Source organism: Streptopelia decaocto (genome assembly GCF_964273445.1).
Source record: "Streptopelia decaocto genome assembly, chromosome: 2".
Classification (NCBI taxonomy): Eukaryota; Metazoa; Chordata; class Aves; order Columbiformes; family Columbidae; genus Streptopelia; species Streptopelia decaocto.
The window spans coordinates 123,275,913-123,302,342 of NC_138655.1; the positions used below are offsets into that span (position 1 = coordinate 123,275,913).

Genomic DNA, 26,430 nt, shown 5'->3' on the forward strand with positions numbered 1-26,430 from the left:
TGCGGTTTAGTTCAAATGCTGATTCCCTCCCACCCAACACGCACGAGCCAGGGCAGGAGAGAGCTGGCTGCCCACACCCTCATCAGTTCATACTTTCACACAGCAACACTCGTACACCTTTGTTTTCCTTGTGACATTCACCGTTTCCCCATGGAGTGAGCACAGAGATGGGGCAGGCTGCTGCAGGCATGTTCACTGAAGCACAAGTGCTTCATGTCCCCATCCCCAGAGCACCTTGCCAAAATGAGTGTAGGAGAGAGAGGAATGTGTTTTTACTGGGAAGCACCCCTCTCACCCTCCCCATTTGCTGTGGTAAGGCTCTTGCAGCCAAACAGGGAAAAATCACTCATTGCTCATCCAGAGCACCCTGCTGAAAGCTCGAAAGAACTTCTCCCAAGGTTCTCCTGGCACTGGGACCTCTGTGGCTCATGGCCCTGCTCAGAGGGGCTCAGGCTTGGTGGCAACAAGGGAAGCGTTATGCAAACATGCCACCAGAGAACACAGGCCAAGAAAAAAGCAAGCACTTTTGTGTTATTTTTTCCAGTGCTGGCAGTCGTAGTTTTGTTTCTGTTTTAATTTTGGGTTTTGGGGTGTTTTTTTTTAAACACCGGTAGAGACAACATTTCCTGGAGCAGCTTTTCTTATCTTCTGGAACAGTAAACACTTCAAACTAGGAAAGCAAGCTGGAAAAATCAAACAGATCTTTGCCCTTCATATGCCATCTTCCATCTACCTCTCTTACAACCTAGCTTTGAGCCTGTCTTTACCAAAAACTAAACCATACCCTTTTTTCAGTTAGAAAGTTATATTCCTGAAAGCCATCAAGGTGTTTAAAATAACTACCTGTTTCAACGACACTACCCAAAAACATCCATTAACTGTAGGAAACGAAGTCCATCAGAAAATCCCATCCAACCACCTGGCAAGACAGATCAGTATCACAGGCTGGCCGAGATGCAGCTCCCAGCCACCCTGCACCAGAGCAGCTCCCGGGACCTTCCAGCAGCTGATGTTCTCATCCACCACTTCTGCTCTGCTCATCTCTGTGTGCTGTCCTCCCTTCTAGATTTCATCCAGGAAAACACAAAGAACACAGACACACAGTTTAGCTCGCTGACATAATGCCCATATTTAATCTTTTAAAACAAGAACAAAATCAAGAATAAAATCAAGAATAAAAATTTCATTTTAAGTCATACAGTACATTAATCTCTCAGCAATGACCCAATCTACAGTACTCAAATGCCTGGCATGAAGTCTATTATCTCAGCGTTTAACAAGTGTATAACCAGTGACACAGTAAAAGAAGAGCTCACAATACACAGCTAACACGATGAGTTTAGATTTTCTTCTAAGAATCCAGCTAAGGTTTGTAATATGTGGGTCACTTTCGAACCGTAATCAACTTTTTTCTTCTGTCAATCTGTTTGGGACTTTTTTTTTTCTGTTAGATGAGTTTTTCCATTATGTACAGGAAGATTATTTCAAGTGAAATTGCACAAGTTAGAATACTCTATCTATAGGCATACATGGTCCATCTAACTAAAAATTTAATAAGCGGTAATTACTCAGTCCTGGTTATACATTCCTAAAGGCTTAATAATACAGTTTTAAGGAAAAAAAACTAAACAGAACACAACAAAAGACAGCTGTAGGGTGGCAATCTCTGTAACAAACCTCCTTCCCTCCCAAAAGAACCAAGGATTAACTGTATTTTCCACATTTGAAATGGGGTCTACAAGTCATTTCAGCTCCTAAATAATACAAAACATGTGATTGTGTCCTTTCGAAAGGCCGGATGGTTCAATGCATAATTCAGTGAAGCTCTCAAACAAATAATACTGGTAGGATGCAGACTGTTAAGAGAAATTAGGACAACATGCCCCAATAGCACATTGGATAGAAAAACCTGTATGTATTAAGGGGCCATTATCCAGTGGTTAAAGTAGCTTGAAGCATGAGGACAGCTCTCCCTGCGGCAGCTGCAGAGCAAGGAAAGGGTGGACGCTCTTGCTCCTCTGCTGGTGCTAAAACCAAATTTTCCCCAGATCTTACTCAAGTACCTGCCCCCTCCTGCTCTCAGCCCCAGGCCAGCACTCCTCACCACCTGCCCAGAGGAGATCCCCAGCCCACAGGTGACCCGGGGCCGTGGTGGGGTGCAACCTTCTCCTCCTCTGCTCCAGCTCCGCAGCAGGGATCAGGGCGCCCATCAATGCACTGCTGGGCGAGAGCTGCTCCTGCGCAGGGAGAAGCTCTGCAGCCTGGTGGCTTTCTGGCTCCTGGCCTCACCCACCATGTACATCTAGACAGTAACAAACGGAGACGTCTCTTCCTCTGCAGAGTAGTGTTACCAAACACCAGAGACCCAGAGTGCTAAGGTAAGTTAAATCAACACAAGGGTAATGGAGAATCTTCTTCCCACATTAGCAAAACATAAACATAACTAATTAACACAACTGCTTTGACTTTTTTTAATCTCTCTTTTCTGGTGCCAGGTCCTGCTACAAATGGAGGAAACCCACAGAGAGCTGCTTTCCTAGATGGAAAAGCAGCAGAAGCTTAAGCCTTGAGGATCTGCTTTGTTATTTGCTACTGGCATAAACAAATAAAGTCCCATTTGTTTGGTTGTTTTTTGTGATTTTTTTTTAAGAAAAAAATCCAGACCATCCAGTGCACCTTCTCTGCGCGCATATACACACACACACACACACACACACACACACACACACACACATCAATGGAGAGCTCCAGAAGAACAGGCATGGGAACCACAAAGCCCACATTGTGAAAAGACATGGGGAATCTCATTTAGCAATGAAGCAGCAAAATGATGTATTGCAAGAAATAAATGGTCACAGAACACACATACACCCAAACGCAACCATGGATATATTTTTTCCCTTCTTTTTTTTTTTTTTTTTCTTATAGATGCTGTTACTCATCCAATAGTTTCTTTCTGGCTGTGCTTAAGTTTTTGAAGAGCATCTGGTGCTTCTTTAACCTTTATCAGACTGCAAGAACCTCAGTGGCAATGGACAATCAATCTCATTAGTGCCATAACTAACCATCTCCACTTGAGATACTCTACAAACCTATTCTGGAAGTTGAAGCTGACTCTGTCCCCTTGGTGCCACTCAGTTGTGATTATTTTTGTTTTTTGTTTTTTAAATTAACAAACACAGCATATTAATGCAAATTTGATGTTTTCTAAAAATTAGAAATGCTCAGATAATTAGTTCAGCAATATGCAAAGTGCATCTATTTGGTTCTTTCCATAGATCACCTTCTGTTGTAAGTTTAAATTCCTTCACAGTTTAAAATATTGTGAAGAAATTATATGTATACTTTATGTATAGAACTATTTATATACATACACATATATACACACAACTCTGTACTTTATATAGCCATAAACACTCATCACTTAACTATTTATATTATATATACACATGGCATGAACACACGCTCAGTGAAGAGTTGGTGCAGGCTGAAATCATTCCATCGGGTTTAATGGAATAACAACAGTGAAACCATGAGTGACTTATCAAGAGACACAGACATACATCTACTAGATACGTGAAAGACCAATTAAATCAGCTCTTCCATTTTCCTATCAGCGCAGGATTGTTCCCATCCCATTCCATGCTCCGTATGCGCATATACAGCTACTTTGCATTCAGTTTACGTAAGAGGGCAGTCATGGTTCTTTTCTTTAAGCGACAGAACAGTCCATATTTACTCAAGTTGATCGCAACCTCTTCTGCAGAAGTGAAGCACAGCTGGGGCTGATGTCTTGGAGGACTCTGGATGCTGTGCCGCCGTTAGCTGAAAGCACCTGCTGAAGCGTTATTGCATGGGTATGGGACAGCTATCAACTGCTCAGTCTGTGAACCCTCCAATAAGTGGTACAACTGTATAAATATGTATTTTAGCACAAAACAGTTTAACACGAGGCAAGTCCAAGTACAAATGACACCTAAAGGCCTATGGGTGAACTTTAAAGGCCAACAGTTCTTCAGAGTGCATGTTGTTTAAGGAACGCAAATCAGGTAATTTCAAAAGAAGTTTCGTGAAAATAGAGGCTTCATTTGGGTGATTTTTCATTATTAAGGTCCTTAAAGCACGGATTAGAGTTTCCTGAAGTGCCTCCACAGAATTGACATTTTCTATTCCGGAGCGATCTAAAGAGAAGGGGGATGGGGAGGGGACAGAAGGGGGGCAGAGGGGAGAGAGAGAGAAAGAGGAGAAAAAAAAAAAAAGAAAAAAGAGAGACTGAGCAGATGTAGTTTGCAACATAAAGCCACTGCAAAAATCACTTACTACATTAACCAGCACAAGAAAAATTAAATACTTATGCCATAATTTTCAAACCCATATACTAAAAGTCTCTCAAATGTTATTTATCATCAACTTTGCAAAGTATTAATCTCACACTGAAGTGACAGCACTTAAACACAGATTGAAGCACATGCTTGAATATTTTGCTGAATCACAACTTTCAACACAAGGAAAGCAAGGGCACGCTGCAGTAAAAATCTCAAACATTTCTCGAAGCTGGACTGGAGGGTCACATTTGAGAAGAAAACCCCACTGAGGACAAGTCACACTCATATCTGCACAATGGGATCCCCAGGGACAAAAAGAATAGAAGCCTTGACACAACTGGGCACTATTTCTGAGCGTGTTCAGAAAAACTTACAAAACGAAACATGATGCACCCAAAAATTCCCAGCTGAGGAAGAAAAGTGTCAATGTCAAGAAAATTATTATGCTTTCACACACTGCACTCACCCCACACCCAAGTATCTCTTTCAAGAGAGCTGTATTTGAGAACATGCCTGTTGTCCTTAGGTGGAACCTAAGTAAGCAGCTAAAAAGGATGAATTTTTAAGCAAAACATCTCACCTAATAATCATGCACAGTAGCTGTTTTTTCCAAGCTGCAGCCTCTCTTCTTAAACACTATGTAAATTCAGCAAGGTGCATACATACACAAGTGACAGACATGAGCAGAAATGTGCTTTGATGTGTACATGCACTTCAGCACTTTGCAGAACTAGGACACAGAATGACAACAGCTTTCTTGAGTAGCACTGAGTCAGACCACACAGTCAGAGTGGGAATCCCTTCCTTATGCTGTCAGTGCCAATTCAATTGGATTTCTCAGGTGAACAGAATCTAGGAAGTCCTGGACTAGTCACTACAGTTCCCCACTGCTACAGAAAAAATTATTATATAAACCACTTAAGGGTCCATCTTGAAGCACTTAATGTTTTCTTGTTCCTTTAGAAAGATAGTTCCAGAACATTTGACTCTTAACAATCATGAACTTCAACATCAAACTGCATATTAGCACACATTCCAGTCTTCTGTGAATACTGTCCATTAGGTTTGATAGCTGCTTCCCAAGACAGCACAAGTGAAGAGAAGCCTCTCCGTCTTCATTTGCTACGCCAACTATCCCACTCACCCCACACTTTGCAAAAACCTTTAGGTGTGCTCTGTCCTGAGCAGGGAGGATGGCATTTGCACAGTGTGTGCCAGACAAGGTTTCTCAACAGCTCTGTATAGTGGCAGTGCTACTGCCTTGCCCCCAAAGGCAGAAGACTGCAGTACAGGCTTTGCAGGTGCCTTGGGTGAGTTACTGTAGCCTCTCCTCTTCAATCAGTCCAAGTCTTTCTTCTACATCTCAGTCCACTCACAGTGGCCAGCAGAAGTTTTTGTTGGTGCAGTTACACACATTCTTTGCCTGCTGCTTCTTTCTGCATGTTCTAAATATCCATCCTGAGAGCGGTTATTCACACAGTGGTATGCAGAGATGCTTCTGACAAGAGTTTTTCCCCTTAGCACTGTTTAGAGATTTATGAACATTTCTTTTTTTCCATGTGCACTTTCACAAAAAAATTTGAACTGAAAGTCTTCTAAAAACATTTTAAAATAGTGCAGCATGGTATTTTATATTTTGGATCACTTCACCAGGATTTAACAGTCACACACTCTGCTTCTGCAACTGATGTGAATCTTGACTATTCTACTATCTTCCTTTCAATCTTCTGAGTAATTTTCATTCTAAAATGAAGAAGTCCTAATGGCATTATTCTTCCACCTTCAGTTCTTCTTCCAGTTACAGCACCTTTTGCCTCTGCCTACACCTCCACATCATCCTCCCTCTTCCTCCTTCTTTAATTGACTTCCACCTCCACCTTATGGGAAGCGACTCTCTAGGTCACACTCCTCATTGTCTTTCAATATTTGTTTAATCAACAGATGCCCACAACCCTTCAGCTCTACAGGCACCTTCTCCTCCTGGAAGGCCCTTGCAGTGAGAGCATCTTCGCCAGGAGCTCTGTCAGAGGCACTTCTGGTCTTCTTAGGTACCCGCTCAAGCATGAAGCTTGCTCACTCACTTGTGCAAGTAACAACTGCGGCATTTCAATTCAGCTGCAAGGTACAGAGTGAAGGTGACTCGACAACTGCTGAACTCACAGTGACCATGATGGTTACTACTGTGTCTGGAATATGGTACAAATGCAGGTTTGGGCCCAAATGCTAGAAGACTAATGAAGTTAAGCCTTATAAAACTCCTGAGTATTTTGTGAGGATGTCCAGGAAGGTTGCAATCAGACTGCACATTGGATCACAAGACAGCAATAATGTCCAAAGCCATGATCTGAAAAATCCTCCACAGCTGCGAGAAGCCTCAACACCTCTTCTTGTCCTGTTGAACGGCTCTGACACCATGTGCTATACACATTATGTACCACCCCTAAGCTAAGCTCTACAAGGAGCTATCAACAGCTGACTCTGTGCTAGAAGCACATTTTACAGAACAGATACAGCCACTTAGATTCAAAACAGGTGGCACAGAGACTCAAATTCTAGGGCCCAGCAGCTGAGCAAGCAAGAAGAGCAGCTGTAGCCTAGTTATGACACTGCACAGGGAGAAAAGAGGCCTGTCTCTCAGTCCTTAAAGGTTGTCTCCAGTTCTCATCAATTTAGTTTTTGAAAGATCAAACTTGTAAAGCAGAGTCTGGAAAAGCAACTAAACCCTCATACTTCTCTCTGTTACCTGAACATTTTCACTAATAGACTACAAAGCCATAGTTCCTTCATGCTGCCAATCCTTCTGGCTTTTGAAGCCTGCAAACTCTGTACCACCCTCTCCTCGTTACCACTACTTACAAACAGAAGAGGCTAGAGCTGCTCCTTCCTGTGCTATCACATTTCAGTTAGGCCATGCACAAAGCTATTAGACTGAACTGTGCTACCTTGTACGAAGCTTCACGTGCATGCAGCACCACGCCTGGGGTGCCCCTCCCTGATGGCAAAGATGTGGGTCTACACCACTCGTGGAAGAGATGCACTTGTTAAGGAAGTGAGTGGCCCCCAAATGCCGCCTTGTTGTATAAGAAATGGGCACTACCAGCATTCCTGCTAGCTACCTCTAAATTGCTCCTTACCCAGCAAGCAGGGATTCTGCATCTTGTATTCCAGGCATTATATGCAGAGCTAATGTGCCTAATTTGAGGCTTTAGATAATACTACAGAAGTAGGTGCTTAATCCTTCTTTGAATCTGGGCCAGGGTGTTCTGTATATCCAGGGACTGAAACAAGATACGAGGCTGGTGAAGATGTTAGTGGATTGGCAGACCTTCAGTGGTAAGAAGTCACGATGCAGATGAATAGGGTTTTCTTGCTGACATAGGCAGAGATCAAACTGTTGGATTTAGGCTTAAGTAAGATACACAATAGACTTCAATGACGATACTTGGAAGTAAAAATACCACCTTATCCCGGGACTTAGGCTGTGCAAGTCAGGAGTAATTTCACTGATGCTGTCTTGTGAAACTCAGATGAGTCAGGCAAATAGCTTCTGAACAGCCAGCAGGCAGCTATGAGATGTATGTTTGCATTCTATAGAAAGTAGCAGGAAAATATAAACCCACTGCAACATTTTTTCAAAAGGCAAATATTAGAAAGAGCAGGTATGTAAAAAAGTACATTACAGGTTGCTAGTAGCTTAAAACCCACTAAATTGCACTGAGATGTGAAATAACAAGATACGCATTTTATAGAAATCTTTTAATAGAGAACCATATTCAAAATTTCGCAAAGGTATAAGTTAACTTGCTCTCCTTACCAGCAGATACCAGGACAACTGCAGTAAACAAACTCATTTCCTCATCACTAAGTTGCAGGGCATTTAGTTTCTCACTGAATTCAAACATTGAGTTGAGCAGATCACCAGCTCCCATTGAATGCAAGTCATCCACACTATATTTCTTTCCACTAAGGAAGGTGACGGTACGTTCCTTTGCATCAAACAAAGATGCAAACCGTACCATTAAAACCTGGTGAAAGAAAAAAGAACAACAAAACCAGATAAATACAGGTGGATTTCTAGAAAAGCCAAGGAAAAACATTAAACCTTTTAACATCATTGCAAACTGTCTCATTAACCACTGTACAAGCATTCTATACAGAAACTGTCAGCATGCTACTGAGCTGTAAAAAACAGTGCAAGCTCTGGCCCAGTAGTCAGAGAGAAACAAACAAGTGAAAAAATTAGCAACTAGATGCTGGGAAGGGGCTATAGCACATGAAAAGGAGGAAAATTAAAATTTAAGCCTCAGACAGCCTGAGCCACAAAGACAATGCCATTCATAAATATGCCAGTAGGACAACTTGCTTAAGCTGCTGAACAGCCAAAGGCATACAGAACAGTAAAAGAAATGTTTTCTTGGCCACACTTATGAGAAGCAAAATGAAGGTATTGAACCAGATTCTCGCTTGGCATAAACTAAAGCAGCTTCATTGAAACAATGCTGATTTACACCACCTGATGATCTGGCCCACTAGGCATTCTTTGGGAAAGTACCATGCCGCATTGATGCTCCCACAGGAATGCTAATGAGCTCTGGCAGAAAAGGAGCCACATGTACAGTCTTCAAAAGGCTGGGGAAGCAGGGCTTGACAGGGCACCTGGTCTGTAGCTGCAGCTGGGAATACCCCTTTGGTACAAGCACCTGGGCTGGAGCAGCTGACATACACTGAACTTACCCCTCTGGGCTGAAATTTCTCTTGTGGTTTTCTCAGTCGTATTGTGAAATGTTTTCCTCTGGAATGGCTTGTAAAGTTTCATTTGCTCATGTTCAACAACCTTATTTACATTTTCAAGGTTTAAGTTGCACACAACAGCCTTCTTATTTGGAGAGAATGAACCAACTGGCACTGGTTATAACTTCAGACTTCCTGTAATCTCTTGGTGTGACAGTCGTGTCTTCTCACTTACCCTACATAACTGCATTAATTTAATGTTTACTACAGATGAGAGTAGCACCAGGTTTTCAGCAAAGACTAGTGCCTTTGACAAGCTTAAAAAAATGAGGGTTCAAAAAAACTGAAAATGTTTGAGAATTCATGCACATTACATGACCTGCTCCTAAATTTAAACAGCCAAATGACATGCAGCAATTCTGATGGACACATGAGCACTATATATTATTCAGCTTTATCACATAAGCTATATGTCCTTTGATGACATCAACTACAGAATGCAGAAACCTAGGCAGAAACATAAGTGCAGAAGCCCTCAGAATACAAAAGAAGACAAAGAGTAGATGGACAAAGATGAATTTGTGCATTAGCAGGGACCCACCAGGTACTCAACAACTTTCCAGTTCAAAATAGCAGTCCCATTACAGAATTGGGCTTTAGAAACAAGAACTTTAAATAATGAGCAACCACTATGAATGCTGGTATTCAAAACTGAAGCCCATGAAGCTGTGTTGATTTATATTAAGGCAACAACCTCGCCCATAGGTTTCAATGTCATCATTCTAACCCAAAGAGGAACAGTTTAGACCATGGTATAGCACATGACCGATTCATCCTGTTTCACTTCAAGCCAGACTCCTATTTGTGCATGCTGAAGATATAGCTCACCAATCCTATCACCTGACCACAGCAATATAAGCACTCAAAAACCACCACCCATGTAAGTGCCAGAATTCCCCATCGCCTGCACACGTATCAGCAAGTTTGTGAGTCTGTGGAGAGATTGAGTCACTACCTCAATGGATACAAGGGGCTTTTTGCTCTACCATCAACTACATTTGGAGTGAGGGCTTATGGAGATAGGGGAAGACCTATCCAAATCCAGCTGAGTTCCTTATTTTAGGCTCACTGCTGTTTCTGAGGTGGTTCCCATACAAAGCCATGTAAATGCCACCACAATACACTGAGCTTTCCACTACTCCCAATTCAAAGAGGGCTTTTTAGCTTATATATGTGTGAATATAAATAGCCATGTTGCTTCTGCACCAACATTGTCTCCATGCATCTTCTTACCCCCAAACAAACAAGCACTTCTTGTGTACTAGCTGCTGGTAAACAGAGTGCCAAGATAGGCACACACTGGTGCCCAAGGCAGTCAAAACAGGCTTGGAGGCAGCACTTTTACTCAGGTCATCTATTAAACATGCAGATGTTGGAATATCCTAGTTTAGTTACCCAGAAGACAAAAATGACCTTGTATGCACCAGGCTTTCAAGATGCTTTTGCCTTTATTGCAATGGTTTAATTTCACTAATCCCGCAGTGGTTTCTGTTGTTGTTGGTTAGTTGGTGCTTCCCCCTCACCCCTGCCGTTGCTAAGATGCCTCATAGCCCCTTAACTACAGGTACCAGCTCACTAACAGAAACCATTAATGTTTCTTATAAACAAGTGAATAGGGATAAGCATGCAGTCACACATCATCACGATTTCCTCTGGACATAGATACTTTATCAGCAGTGCTTTTAACTGGCAAAAAGGCATACGAATGAGGCTTGAGAAAAGCCTGAGATGAAGAAAGGCCAAGACAAAACGTTTTACTTGCAAAGCATAAAGGTTTGGCTTTATGTCAGAGGAACAGTTCAAGTCTGAGTTTCCACCCTCCTTGAGGGCTCTGGACAGTATACTACTTTGCGGAGGAAGGAACCAACATTTTTGTGTAATGCGAACAGCAAGACTAGGAGGCTGTAGCTGAAGAAGTGAAAACACAGCCCTTAACTATAGGAGTTGTAGATTAATATTAAATGGTCAAGAGTAAGTGTAACAGCAAAAAATATATGACAGCAAGATGGAAGAAACAAAGAAACTAACATGCTCCAGGCACCAAGTCTTCCAGTATAACTTGTACCTTCCAACCCAACAATTATCCATTTTAGAACTGGGCTGTATGAATGCAGATAAAAGACCCAACATATTAAACCAGAAACACCTCCAGTTCAGATAAATACAAAATCTAGCTTCCCTCTTTGAAAGAGTAAACCAAGTAAACAAGAACAAAAGCGCCACCAAACCTGCCCCCGCACCCCCCACCCCCAGCAAAACATGGTAACACTGCATACTTGGGATTTCAGGTCCTCTGCCCCTCTATGTTTAAACTTTACATTAGAATACTTATTAAATGTGCATAGTCTCCAGCAGACACAAGAGTCTGCAAGAGCAACTAAAACCTTAAGTAAAGGTCCCATGGTGAAGGTCACTAATTAATAAAACAGCACCAAGCTCTCTGATGTAATTCCCAACTTAACACCACTAAGTGGGTGAAATTAAGCACAAGGACCTGGTGGGATTAGTCAGGCTGAAGCTGGTACATGGTATCTACAGAGCTGCAGCAGAATAACCAGTTATCAGTGCTACTGCTTTGGAGATGGAGGCTTCAGCAACCACCAGTTGCCAGCAGGATGGATGCTCTGGCTTTTGCAAGGAGCACAGAGGCAGAACAAAGCACATAAAGAGTGATAAACACATTCCTCTACAAAACTGTTAAGTCAATAGCTGGCTTTCCAGACTAACCACCCTTCCAGATGCAGCCTACTTCTCTCCAGGCTAAGTAAAGGTAGCTATCAAAGTAACTACTGCTATACAAAACCAAGAAACTCCTCATGAGTCATTTATTAATGCCCAGGTAAGAGGAAAGGGTAAAAGGGCTGAGCACTTCTGAGCTACTTGGAAGAAGGCCAGCCTACCAAGATATGACTGAACAGAAGCACTCAACACCATCAGCATAAGGAAAGCTCAGAGCCAGCATCCACAAACAAGCTGGTTTTGCCCAATATAACCCAGTTCTATTTATTTTTGTTCTTAAGGGGGTCAGACTGATGCACAGTTTGTCAGGTCTGCACTATACACACAGTGGTCTCACCTCAAAGGTCCCCGCCTTCAGAAGATTAACTTGGTCATGCTGGGAGAGGTCTCGGAAACCTGGGATGCGCTTGGCAAACTCCACCACTTCCTTCACCGCAGGGGTAAAACTCAGGGAAAACTCTTCCCAGACTTCATGGCCAGACTTGTTTGGGTCCACGTGGGGAGTCTTACTCATTGGGCAGACCTGATGTTTACAAGACACACACACACAGAAAACAACTCTTAAAGATAAAATTCCAAATACTTGACAGAGGCAGGTTTACTCTTCAAGAAAACTTTGCAATAGAGAAAAATATTTTTCCTCAGTCAGCTCTCAAAGCTACCAGATTTTTCCCCCTCCCTTTAAAAGAAGCAAATAATAAAAACCCCATGGCTACCCATTAGCAGTCTGTTTCTAAATTTGCTGACCTTGGAAATGCCAACATCAATTACAGCAAAAGACTTGAGAAAATCCAGGTTATGCTATTCTTCCCTGATGTCACTCATGCCTGGCATCTGTATTTCTTTCTTCTATTATCCCTGTAATCTCACAATTAATCATGATTTCACAATCAATCGATTGTAATCTCACAGCCACTATTACATTCATTCTCATACATCTTTGTTTTGCAGGCAACTAAAGTGACTCAGTCAAGGTGACAAAGATGTCAACACCAGAGCAAAGAAATGAGCCTTGGTTTCCTGAGTCACAAGGTTTACACCCTCATTACCAGGACAACCTTCCTCTCGTGCATGTTTGCGCTTATCTGTATCACTGAAGGAGGACCAAGGAACTTGTGTTCAGATTTTGCTCAGAACATTTTGTCATCTTGTGACTTTCTTTTATACAAACATTCAGAGATTTTTTTTGTAGCAAAGTCTGAATCCATTACAATGAGATCAGACGCATCAGTCAAGGCTGACTGCCAATAAATTCCCTCTGTAAAAACCCAACCAGACCCTCTGAGATATTTCCAGTTCTGCTTTCTAAAATTAACATATTTTAATGAAGTTTACACCTTTTAATATTCATTCCACCTGTCATCAATCAAGGATGAGAATTCCTTTAAGTATTCCTCACAAGTATACTGAACAGTGTGCAACCCTACATAATGTCAGCAAAACAAATAGGAAACAGTAAAACAGATTAGTAATTCCTCAGACCAACGATGCTTTTGCAGGGCATCTTGAATCTGATAATTGCCTAGCAGTTCTTTGCATAGACAGTGTCAAGATTAATTACTAAGATCCATTACAAGAATATATTCAACAAGTATATAAGTTAATGTGTGTATTTGGCAACAGCTAGGGAAAACAAGATGGACACAGACAGATATACATTTCTGGTTTGGGTCTGTTTCCCAAATATCAGTTACTAATCAGGCAGTTAACATGCAGAAAGCTCTCACCAAAAGACAAGAATTACAGATTTCTTGGTTCAGCTCTGAATCACAGCATTGTTTGTGTGTCTGAGGACAACACCCAAAACCAAATGATTACTTGTGGGGTAGAGGAGGACCTTTAACATAAACTAAAAATCATAATATATTTTCTCAAAAGTAAAGGTCTAGGCACACACACAGAAATATGGCAGAAACTAACCACTGCTCTGTCCATGATACTGCAATGGTTCACACAGCTATTGTTCAAAATACAGCACTCTCTTAAAATAAAGAATGTCTGCTTCAGCATCCAGCTCTGCATTGGACACAAAAAGCATTTCTGTTTCTCATCTCACCGTAGTCTACCCTAGCTCCCAGGCACTCAGTCCTGAGGGGAAACTGCACTTTCCACACCTGTGCACTATGTCTAAGCTCTCTTGAGAGACCTCTACCCAGGAGTCCTTCCTATGGGAGAAGTTGTCAGCTTGTGTAGTCACCACTTCTTTTTGGAGAAACCTCTTCAGGAACGACCTGTTTTGCTTTTCTGGTTGTGAGGGTATTGAAAAAACAAAAACAACCCAAAAAAACCTGAACATGTGTCTCTATACTCGTTCAGAGCCTAATGATACTCCCTTACAGCTACTGACTCATTTGGTCAGATCCTGCTCTCATTGAGTTCTCTGGCAAAACCCTCATTTGTTTCAGGGACATGGCAGGGTAAGGCGGGGGGGAAAGGGGGGGCTGCAGTTCTCTGTTGGATTCGGGTTTGTTTTCTTATCATTGGCTGTGTTAGACCTCCCTGCAGCTGCCCTGCACAAGTCAAACTGACTGGTTGGGCCTCTGCAGGCAGCACCACTCCCTGCCTGCCCATATGGACAGGTTTAACCTCTGCTTCTTGGGAGTGCCAATAATGCTGTTGCAGTGACTCCACATACTTTCCCTGCAAGGAAGAAAGGCTGGGAATGACTACTATTTGCCATGGTGTAGTGCCCAGAGTCTGCAATTAAGCTCAGAGCCTGCTATGGATAGCATGGTCCACATATGCAGTAGCCAAACCGCACCCCCCTAAAGAAACAACAAAAACCAACCCCCCCCCCAAAAAAAAAAAAAACCCAAACACACATACAAAACCCGCACCAAACACAAAACCAAAAAATCCCACAAACAAACAAGAAAAAAAACCAAACAAAAACCGCCAAGAAAGGAATAAAAACAACAAAAAAGGAAATTCAGCATCAAAACCAACAGCCTTCACTGTGTGGACACTTTCAGGGACCTTAGAGAACCTATGAAGAATCTTTACAAACTAGGAGGACGAAAAACACCAGCAGCTTGAGTTACTTCAGAAAGGTCAGGGGCTTGCGTTTCTCAACAGAAGCGCAGGATGAGAATGAGGATGTTGTGTTCCCTCATCCCAGTCAGTTCCAGCAAGAAAGAGAAGGACAATCTATTTTAAGGGGCTTACAGAACCAGTTGCTTGAATGGCAGAGAAACAGCAAGTGCAAAGCAAATGGGAGGGACCTGTTAGGGGAAAAAAAAAACAAAACAAAACAAAACAAAAAAAAAAACCAAAAAAACCCAAACAGAACAGTAACAAAAAAATCCCACAAAACAGATACGGAAGAAAATAGGAAGCATTCTTGTTAAGGATTCAGTGAGAAAACGCTCTAGCAAAGTCAGCTAAGGTACCCAGAAGTGTGTTCAGAAACTTCTCTAAAGCAATTTAGCTGCACATCTTCCTCCTGCCTCGGTTCAGATTGGAAGATGTTCTGGGGAAAAAGGATGCATAGCCTCCGAGTCCCACTGACACTCTATTTTACAATGCCTGTAACAGAATAAACCTATCCCCATAAAAACAAAACAAAACCAAACAAACAAAAAGCCAAGCTTATCCAGCAAGAGAGATTTTAGAACACAACAGCAAGGCTTAAAATCCTAGCCCTGAGGTTTCACCCCAGCAATCTACTCTGAACACCTTTAAGGAAAATACAGCGTATCTGAGTGTGTATATTATTTAAAAGTGAAGTCTGCAAGAGGATTGAATGAAGAAGGGAATTTATAAACTCCTAACATCCATCTTCACTTTTAAGTCAAGCCAGTTAAAAAAACCCGTTAGCCTTCTTCAACCCATGCTCTTTGACATTAAGTCTACTTTCAGTCAGCTAAGAACTGAGCCAAGAAACTCCATCACTTGTATGGATTTCAAATCCTCCACACAACTGGAGCCACTATTCTCCGTCACAATTTGCACTAGCAAACTTTTGTCACTATTTCTATGTTTCAGCAGCTGTGCCAATTGTGTGCAGCTTCACTGACTAAAGAGGTACAGCTGGATCACACCCATCACTAAGCCTTTTCTCTATGTCAAATCGAACAATTGATATCAATATACCAGATGCATTCTTCCTCCAGTGCTGCAAGAGTAAGTGGTATTCTTGTTTGAAGAAAAGCCATCTTCCGGGATCCTATCACACACTCGCTGAGTATAACCACTGGTGAAGTTCATACAGTGGCCATTTGTAAAACACATGGCGTGTCCGCTTGGATAATGCATTGTGCTTCTCCCTTTGTACTGTCCACCAAGGTGCTGCTCGCCTTCAGGGTACTGAGGGCCACCAAACCCACTAACACAGTGCTCGCCACTCAAGATGTACTGCTCAGTGTTATTTGCCATTCTCTCCCCGCTCTGGGACTGCATCATCTCTGCTGGGTTTTGAGACTGTTCTTGGTTGTACATGAAAGTGTCTTTGTGGGCCCTAGTGACCATACCAATTACTTCTTCCTTAGCCATGTCAGTGCCAGGAAGGGGAGAAGGGCTTTTGATGGTTTCCCGCTCTTGTTTGGGCTTGGAGGAAAGGTCTTCTTGAGGTGCTTGCTCTTGATGTTCTGTTAATGCTTCATTGGGTAAGTGACCGCTGAACTGACTGTTCATCATGGTTTTCATGGCACTCTGCATTTCAATCAGCATCCTCTGTTTTTCACGTTTGGGAATACGGCCAAATCGAACAGCTTCCAAGGTGGAGAAACCAAAGTGGTGGGAGGGAAAGAAAAAAAAGAAAAGTCAATCCTGAAAGTGTTAGAACACACGCACACAAAATACACACCCCAACCAAAAATCTTGCCCTTTAAGGGAAGACTTTAGCTGCTCTCACCAATACTACAGCAGTACTATTAACACTGAAGTAAAGGAGGTTCCTGGGCATAGGACAGGTGTGAGATATGACATGTATGCTGCTGCTTACATACAAAGAGAAAGCAGCTCTAAAGCACACAATCTCTAAAGCCTTTTCCCCTTTTGCTACAAACCTGGTTATGGCATATACACACAGTTACATTAGTTAAGTAAGTGTCAGGCTTTAAGATCGGATCAATTAAATCAGTAGAAGTCTGTGAGCCGGCAATTAGCTGACCGTAAACACAATTCAAACCATATTTGAATATAAGTCCTACAAGACAGCTCCTCATGGACCAATTATACAACTTGCTAAAAGTTAAGAGAATCAATGCTGAATGAAGCTTACCTTGGCAGGTTTTCCTGATACTTTTGCCTTGACAAGGGACATTTTCTGCTGGCAAGGGGATGGGCATCATTGTGGCTGCAGAATTTTTGACCCTGTCCTAGGGAATCTAGAACTGCCTCTAGCATTCTGTCCAACCACAGCCTTACAAGGGCTTATAAGCAGTTTCGACTGATGTAATTATGTTCATGCAGTAGTCCATCATTAATGTAACTAGATCTCTCTCATTAAAGCAGGTGCAACCTTATGCGCAAACAAGCGCCTAGGGGATGAAATAACTCCTATGTACGACAAGAACTCGGAACAATTATTTTAAATAAGTTTTAACACTCCACCCACTAAATTATTAACAGCCCAAGATTCCTAGTTGTTGTGAAATAAACACCCAGAGAAAATTAAAAAGTGAAACAGAAGGAAGACTTCTGGTTTGTGACAGTAAGTTGTAGCTGACTAATGAACTACACTTTCAGTATTATATTTTTTAAAAAGTCACAGTGCGGGAACAGCCAGCAAGGTGGTCAGAGGCACAGCTCAACTTTATCCTTTCTTGCCTTCCCCCTCCCTCCAAGAAAAGAAAAGGAAAGAAAAGAAAAAAACAAAAGGAGCAGATATATGCTCATCCCATACACCCAAACCTAACTCTTTAGGCTCTGTAATGATTACTCTAAGGCTATCAGCTTGGGCAGAATTCCCTTTCATTGAAAAAGCAACAGTAACAAAACAAAATTAACAAAAAAAAAAAAAGGAGAGAGAAGAGTATTGTTCAGATTCAGGCAGGATACACCTCTAAATATTAACTCATTAAAACAAATTGAGACTCTTCTTGCAACAGACCACTGCAGCTCATCCCACTGCATTAGCCTCCAGAGACAGGACAGCAGGTCTGCAGCCAGCATTATATTACCAGTTCAGGAGAGTCATGGAAGAAGCTGATCTAAACACTTTTGGACAGGGAAACTGTCCCAGACAATAGGGCTGGCCGTGCTTTCTGCCATTAAGACCCTTAGACTGCCTCTCAGAGGATCACTCCTCAGTAGAGGAACGTACCATCTCTTGACATCCCAACAGACAGGCATTTTTTGAAACGACACTGCTGGCACCGGTTTCTATTCATTCTCATTATAGAGCAGTTGTTATTCTTCAAGCACTTCTTATACTGGATGTTTTGCTGAATGCTTCTTCTGAAAAAACCCTGTAAACAGAGAAACAAAAAAAACCCACAACTATTATTATAGCACACATCGAATACTCCTGCCAAGAGTCACCTCTCTGCAGGCACAAAAAAACCTCAGTGCATCTCATGAACTGCTTCAGAGCCAGCAGCCCCAAGTGATTTTACAGAACTTGCTACTCCTCATGACTTACTTCCCCTTCATGCGTATCTGTGTACAATGCAAACTAGTACTGATTTCTAATTACAGAAGATTTAAGTTGTTCCTGCATAGTCAGCGCCTCAGAGCAAAGTATCTCCAGTACTATATCACTGTATTGACAGTTTAGAAAACGTGCCCTCAATCTCCTATGACACCAAGTACAAAGACGAAATTCAAAATCAGATCTTTTGACTTCAGTCTCTGTAGTTTGGCAACAAAACCATCCTGTTACACCAAATGACCTACAAAGATGGTTCTTTCACATAACCCTTAAGCTGATAAACTTCTCCACAGAACGTTTGCAGTGTTACAGTATCAGAAAATACAAATCTACTGATCTGTGAACATGGAAGCACCCAGGGGCTTTCCCCATGGTAAGGAACTGCTTTTCCAAAGCTGTTTTGTTCTGTGTCCCAGCCCAGGTAACACCACACACCCACTATCTCTTAATGCAATTAACATTCACATGTCTTGCGTGACATGGTCCTTACCACCTCTCTCTCCTGTTCTTCCTCCCTGCCGTGCACTCCAGGTCAGGCAGGACTGGACAAGCAGCAAGAACAGCAAGTACTGCAGAGTTTGGAAAATGCTGTGTATTGCCAAGTGTTTGCCTTTCCTACAACTTAATGCACTGTTTGAAATTTCTCAGACTTAACAGAGAAGAATACCAATACTTTTTCAGCAGTATCACCCCTTTTCCCCTATGGGGAGAACTTGAGCATTTCACCAGAATAAAGGTGAGCAAAAACATAGCTCACCTTGCAGCCCTCACAGGCATGAACACCATAATGAAATCCTGAAGCGACATCTCCACAGACTTTGCAAAGAAGAACCATGCCATTAAACTCTAGAATCAGAACAGAACAGTCAAGGATATAGAAAACTAATGCCAAATGTAGGAGTATCTTTCCAGCTTTTAAAACCTGGACTAAAAGCAAAATATGTCAGATCAGTTCAACATACAACAAAAAAACTACAGCAGAGGATCAGACAACAAGAATGTACAAAAACCCTAAACAGTTCAGAAGGTATCAGTATATGGGAGGGGGAAAAAAGACAAACAGGAAGCACTCAACAGAACAGGGAGAAAGCACGTATTCATTGGACTTTCCGTAACAGTAGCATTGTACTCAACTGTAGAAAAATAAAGTCTGCTTACATTTATGTACTTTTAAAAGGACCATTTAGTTAACTAGGCCACCACAGTTTGGGCTCAATCTGTTTTTCCATTGGGACAAGTAAGCCCATATAAAGGCTACAGTTCCCTCAACAGAGAACAAACATCATTTCTTAAAAATAGGAATATTAAAGGACACTTCATTTTATTATATATTGTAAACAGGCCATACACTCTACCTATTTGATAAAAATTTAGGACTGGCAACTCTGCCACATCTACAAATATAAAGACTACTCATTAGACTGCACATACAGAATGGCATGCTTGCACACTTGAACTTGAAAATACCTTTTCAGCCCTGTAAATATGCTCATGGTTTGGGTTTTCTAAGTTTTTCCCCATCTATTTTATTTCAGCTTGTCAATAAAGATTTTCTTTTCAAGTCTTAAGTGCTGGTCTAACATCGGTTTCACTGAAGCCAATGGGAATTTTACCAGCAACTTCAGTAACCATGAAGTTACCTCAACAGTGAGCAACAGAGACAGCTGGAAACACTCCCACAGAACAATATTCTACCAGAAAAGTAATTTGACATTGGGGTTTCATTTGTAAAAAGGAACTTTTTTTAAAGATTTTGAAATAGAACCAAACTATATTTTTTTTAAAGCATAGCTAGTACTGAGCTAAAAATGTTATCTATTTATCTACACATCTCAACAGTTTACAACAGGCTTCATTTTCAGAAACCTCTGCCCTGACATCAAAAACCTAGTTGCTAGCTTTAAGAGGAAGCAAAGGTTCTTAGTAAGAACTTACGGTAGGAACACTTAAAAAAAATACTTTTAAGGTAGAACTGTTAGCTACTTATTTTAGCTTCATAACAATTCAAAATCATAAAACAATTCTGCCAATAATTCAGGCTTCAAAAGACTAGCCTAAATTCCAGCTGGGCATTTTTTGAAACACTCATTCCAGTACTCAGTTTGATTCCTGCCCTTCCAAAACGGTTCAAATATAATTCTTCGTCCTTGATCTTCCCTGATTACCAAAAAAAGTGTGAAGCAGATAGCTGGGAGCTAGTTTGTTACATGCATTTTAAAAGGCTATCCTTTAGTTCCAGCTTTGAGCACTTTGTTCCTTTCACATCCACAAATTAAGACTTGGAATAAAAAAAGATAAAGGTCTCAGATGTAGCTATGCAAATATAATATAATGTTTGGTAATTTATTTATTTTGCTCCCCAAAGAAACTTGGGAGGAGGGAAGGTGAAGGGGCAGGAGTATGAAAAAACAGATTAACTAGATTTGCAAAACAGCTCCGTAAGTACTCCTGCAACCAATTTCTGATTAGTTTTAACTTTTCTTCATTGAATCTTTTTAACCAAGTGTTTGATTTTTATTAAGATCAGTTTTCGCTAGAGAAAATCTGAAGCTGGATTGTACTTATGGACTGTATTTTTTGATTGTTTCAAGTCAGCAGCAATGGGATCTCCATCTGTTAACATTTGTATGGTAATACCATATGTATTACCATACACATAACACAAAAAGATAAAACTGGAGGCTTTGTTATGTGCCTTCACAGTAAGCCACACAGAGGATCTGGTTGTAACGTAACAGGTTGTAATATATAAGGCAAAAAACATGGTTTCAGGTCCCGGCACCAAACATACTTGTGACTCCATTATGGCCTTTTGTCAAACCAGCAACACTCGATTGGTTTGTTTTAACTGTCTCCTCCAGTCGATCACTCTTTGGTGCCCCGTCAGAGCCCTCGTTGCTCCGTCCATTGCAGCTGCTTTCCGAGGAGGAGCTGTTCGGAGAAGATGGTACAGGCGAAGAGGATGACTGGAAACCGCTGTCTGAGCTCTCGCTGTGACATGAGGCTGGGCTAGATGCCGAGCTTGAAGAGCTGATGTAAGCTATCACACCCCCTAAGGCAAGAAAAAAAAAAAAAAGGCAGCACGTAGTGACATAACAAGCAGACATGCACCGCTGCCATGTGAGCCATGCCGTGACCCAGCACCACCAGACCCAGCCATCACGTGTGCCTGGGCGCACTCCTTTTTCTCCCTCCCACTTGCTTTTCTCCATTCGTTTTCAACAGCTGACCTCCCAATCTGCGCCATCCCCTTCTCCTGTCTTATCAACCTCCTCCGATCTAAACCAAGATGAAACGTCAGAACCAAAAGATGGAGCAACAAGCCATGCTGCTGGCAGGATGGGACAGCAGGGAGAGGACACAGGGCAGCCCAGGGAGGGTTTCCCTGGCCGCTCTCTGAGCACAGTTTGTCTGGAGCCAGACCTAAGACAGGATCTTACAGTGCTGTGAAGCTGGAATGCAAACAAGCGAGGTTAGGGACCGAAATAGGGCAGAGAGAAAGACTTCATGCAGGCTACGTGCCAGAGACACAGAAAGGAAGGGCTGGGAGGTGCCCATGATGCAGAAGGGAAGAGGGCAAGGGAAAGAAATAGCGCTGCAGCCTGGTTAGCCTACTGAATGCCATTTGTCTGACTGCAAGCCTTTGTAGCATTTCTAGCAGAAGCTAACCTCCATCCACCAGGCTGCGGTGTGCAAACAGTCTCTGTCCTGCCATGTCTCACAATCTGACACACTTGAGAATCCTTCAGATGAAACAGCTTTTTGTCCTTCAGCAGACCTGGGAGCAGTTCTGGCTTTTCACAGGCTGCTTTTTCTTGCTTGTAGGCAAGAGATATTGTTTTCACTTTATTTGAGTTTGTCTCCAAGACTCAGCACTTCAAAAGTCAATATAAAAACATCTGATATTTCACACAAAAATTTCAACAGCGAAAGCCACGCAACTGTTTAAAAAAATTACACTCAGCATCTTCTCTGTTTTAGGCTGTATTGCTCTGTAGAGTCTCTTCACAGACAACTCAGGGCATTGCAGCAAGGAACTCCACACAACAGCAAGAATTAAGAACTTTAAAATGGCCATGCACTGGCTTCCTTTGGAGGAAAAAAGCATTGGTGCCTGTAGAGTCCTTGACCAACTAATTTGGAATGACAGGTTGGGGCTGCAGCCCCTTACATCAGCCATCATCTCCTCACAGATAAAGGATGCTACACCTATTGGGCAGTGGTGATATACAACTCTGGAAATATCACTTCTTGCAGGTACAAATTCTTACTTATACATTTTCATTACATTTATAAGTTGTAATGGTCCTCTTGGCACTTTTGCAGCAGCTTTACTAGCCTGTTTCCTCCTTAACATTTAATCTTTTCTACTGAGGAAACCACCACCAACACCCTGAAGAGTATGTAGCTGAGGAGACCCCAGCAGAGCCAAAGCCAGACCAAGCAGTCACGCAATGCATGTTCTACACAGACTGCTTCCCATATTACTGGGCACTGGTGCCCCTATAACCCATCAGAGCAGTCATTCCTGCACAAATCTTTTTTTCCTAGTAAATCCTCCACACAGTGTAGCACGCATCCAGGATCAGGTTTTTGGAGAAAGGAGGGTTGCAATGGACACACAGTCCCGCAATGACATGAGAAAAAGATGCTGCCAAACACCCGTGCCCGTGTAGGACACCACCTATCTGACCAAGGTCCCGCTGTTCCCTGGCACTCCACCTGCCTCTGCCAGGTGCCAGGTCAAAGCTCGCAGTCCACCTGCTCCAAGGGAAGCACCGGGTTTCTCAGCAGGCGCCATCCTTATCTGCAAGGGGCAGGGCAGGGCACGTAAACACAGCCACCGCAGAGAACTCCACGGTCCGCCATGCCACCACCTCACCCGCTATCTTCGAAACCTGCCTCATAAAAAGACATGTTCTTTTCCCTCAAGGGTAACACCAATGTCATAGGGGAGCACCGAAGGAGTATGGGGCTTTTTTAACCCATATAGGCTTTTTCTACCCCCTGCGTTTTGAAAACCTGAGAAGCCCCAGATAGTTGGGCTGCTCCCATACCGTAGAGAGCTTGGCAGCCTTGTCTGTGTTGCAATCGACTTTCCAAGTATTTTTGTTATTTTAGAAATTACATTTCACTTTTAAACAGTGGTTTTGTTTGATCAGCAGTTAAAAGTTGAATCCAACACACTGCACAGGGCAACAACTCGAAACAGAGAGCACGGGCACAGTGATCCCTGCATGCGCACTGGTACCCCGCAGACTGGGACCCCAATTGAGAGGGCAGCCTTGCACCTACCAACTAATGGGGCTTTGCTCCAGGAACCCGGTATGGGGTAGCAGAATGAGTCCTTCTGGCTACACCGAGCTGCTGCAGAGGCACGTCAGGCAGCCAGAGGTACGAGGTTCCCGAGGTCCTATCTGGCGGGGATTTACCTAAGCGGGGGCCACCGGGGCTGCCCTGCCACCTGCGGCTGTTTCATTTCCACGGGGACGCGTAAAGTTGTAACGATGCAGATGCGCGGAGGACGCGACCTGGGGGAGCCGTTAACCGTTTCGCCCCGGTACCAAGGGTGCAGCAGGGGCTCCCCCCGGCCGGCACCCTCGCCGCCATTTATGCTCTTCGTTAACAAAGAAGGAAAGCCGGTCGCCCGGCGGGGCCGGGGCCGCTTCGCCTTTCCCCGCCGTCACGCGGCGCGGGGCCCTGCCCGGCCCTGCCCCCGCCGCCGCCTCCGTTACACAACGCCGCCCCCGCGCACCGGGCCGGTCCACGTGCGGGGCGCGCGGGCAGCAACCGCCGCAGCCGCACACGGCCGTGCGCGTGCGGGCCCCGCGCCCCCGCCGCAGCGCCACCCCCACCTCCCCCAAGCACCGCGCCAACGACCGCCCGCTCCCCCCGCGCTCCACCGCGGACTCGCACGGCAGGGGCGGGGCGGGGCCGGGCGCCGCGGGGGCGGAGCCGCCGGCGCCGCAGCGGCGCCCGGCCCCACGTATCCCCGGCGCGCCCCTCCGCCGCCGCCCCGAATGTAGGTCACCAAAACAGCGGCCGCCCGCCCGCCTCACGTGTCCGCGCCGCCAGCCGCCCCGCGCCGCCGCCCCAGCACTATTATGCAATCCGCGCGTCACCGCCCCGCGCGGCCAATGAGCGGGCACGCCGCGCGGAACGTAAACACAGGGCGCACATGGCTCGCCCGGCGGGTCCATGTGAGGCAGCGCGCGGCCGTCCCGGCCACCAGCGGGGTCGGGGCCGGGCGGCGCCACCGCCCGCCGCGCTCCCCCGCCCCACCGCGCCCCGGCTGGTCCGCGCTTGTGACCCCCCGGCCCGCCCGCCCCGCCGGGACGACCCCGCAGAGCCCCCCAACCCGCAACTGCTGCCCCTTTACTTACCCGCGCTGACTTCCATGGCGGCCTCCTCCCGCAGGGGCAGGGGCGGCGGCGCCGCGCTGGGCTCCGCCGGGCCCGGCACGGCTGGGCTCGGCTGTGCTCGGCACGGCTCCGCTCGGTCGGTCAGTGTCTCCCCAGTTCCGTCCCCCGCCGCAGCCTTACATGCAGCCGGCGGGCGGGAGGCGACCGCGCTGTCGCCTGTCAGAGGAGCGGCTGCCCGTCCCCGCCGCGGCGCCCTCCCCTTTACAACAAAAGCGATCGGTGAGCCGCGCAGAGTGCGGCACCGCCGGCCGCCCGCCCCGCCCCGCCGGGCCGCCCCGCCCCCGCCCGCCCCCCTCACCCAGTGACACACTTTCCGCGCCGCCCGGGCCGCGGGCGGCAGCGCTCACGTGCGGCGGGCGCGTGCGGGCGGGCGGCGGGGGCACTGCGGCGGCGGGGATTGCCGCGGCCCGGGCACTGCGGCGGGGACGAGGCTTGCACCGGGCGGGCAAGGGCGGCGGGACCTGCATGCAACGGGGGCGGTGCGCGGAGACCCCCACCACCGCCACCCCACCGCGGCGTCGCCCCCGTTGCGGAGCGGGGAGCCCCGCTGGAGTCTTCTGCACCAGCCGGGCTGCGCCGCTGCTGCAATCGGCGCGGCCCTCGCCCACCGCCGCTGCAGTGCAAGTACGCGGCCGCGGGGCACGGTGACGGCCGGCGGTGTCAGCATCCGCCGGCGGGCTGCTCCGCAGCCCAGCACCGGCAGGAAATGCCACTGCTCTGATTGCGGCAGCTAATGAGCTCTCTCCTATCCCGACCGCAGCGTCTGACAGTTCCCAGCACAAGTGTTGCTTCCCCTGCCAGCCGCCCGTTTTCTCACTGCAAGGGAAAAGGAAAAGCCGGGAGAGAACCCTTCGCTAGCGTGCACACACCACTGCAGCCTAGATAAATGCAGTTGAAGACTCCGGGCACAGCCTGTACCGCCACCCCGCTTCTCTCCCCTCCACCATGGGTGAGGAATGCGTCCCCAAATGACCTCCTGCACTCGGGTGGTGGCGCAGGGATGTCCCCACCGCGGCAGGGGGGGTCGCACCCTCCCCCATCTCCATCTCCCAGGAGTGAACCCACAAAGAAAACCCACCACAGCAATAAAGAGGGTGGGTAAAGGGTCTCCATGAAGTGAACGCAGAACCCAAAGCCAAGCTCTGTCCTTCCTCGGCCCCCGGGAAGCAGAGCGAGATGCGTCACTTTATGGTGTATTTTGACCTCCAGACTGAGAGGGAGGCAGTGGGGTTAAATGAGGTTAACAAGCGGAGGTTAAACGCAGCTAAATGTAGTTTACCGCCTCCTAATTTGGGTGAGTTTCCTCTCTTCTTGAATGAGGTAAACAGGTCAGTTTGGGCAAGCTTCCTGACTTCTCAAATAAGGTAAATGAGTGAATTTTCCTGTTTTTCTGCCTGTGGCCAAGCAGCCAGGAGGCATCCAGCTTTCTTCTGGGTGCACACACAGCACCCACCACTGTCTCCAGGCCCTCTGCCCCCCAGGCCTGATTTCCTTCAGCAAAAGCTTCTTGTTCTCCTCATATTCAAAGTTCTTCTCCTCATAGCAGCTCCAAACTATGTTT

General features: G+C 45.1%; 1 protein-coding gene across 2 annotated transcripts; it reads right to left on the bottom strand.

Moving 5' to 3' along the window:
- Positions 1–1,110: 1,110 nt before the first annotated feature.
- NR1D2 (nuclear receptor subfamily 1 group D member 2) lies at positions 1,111–25,149 on the bottom strand. 2 transcript variants are annotated; one of them, XM_082046792.1, is made up of 8 exons: positions 24,831–25,149; positions 21,239–21,499; positions 19,205–19,293; positions 18,121–18,265; positions 15,948–16,564; positions 12,193–12,378; positions 8,140–8,350; positions 1,111–4,181 (listed from the first exon to the last, which is right to left on the bottom strand). In XM_082046792.1, exons 1-8 carry the CDS (start codon positions 24,844–24,846, stop codon positions 3,985–3,987), a joined length of 1,722 nt encoding a protein of 573 aa, XP_081902918.1. In that variant the 5' UTR covers positions 24,847–25,149; the 3' UTR covers positions 1,111–3,984. The 2 variants fall into 2 exon arrangements, with proteins under 2 accessions (XP_081902918.1, XP_081902917.1); XM_082046791.1 differs by lacking the exon at positions 24,831–25,149 and adding an exon at positions 22,117–22,773.
- Positions 25,150–26,430: the final 1,281 nt, after the last annotated feature.

Bases quoted from the DNA above. Each gene is read 5' to 3' on its own strand.
- NR1D2 (XM_082046791.1), bottom strand. From the start codon at position 22,162: ATGGCAGGACAGAGACTGTTTGCACACCGCAGCCTGGTGGATGGAG. The intron at 18,266-19,204 runs GTGAGCTATGTT...CTCTGTTTACAG, and splicing joins ATGCCTGTGAGGGCTGCAAG to GGTTTTTTCAGAAGAAGCAT. The intron at 8,351-12,192 runs GTGAGACCACTG...TTCTTTCACCAG, and splicing joins TGAAGGCGGGGACCTTTGAG to GTTTTAATGGTACGGTTTGC.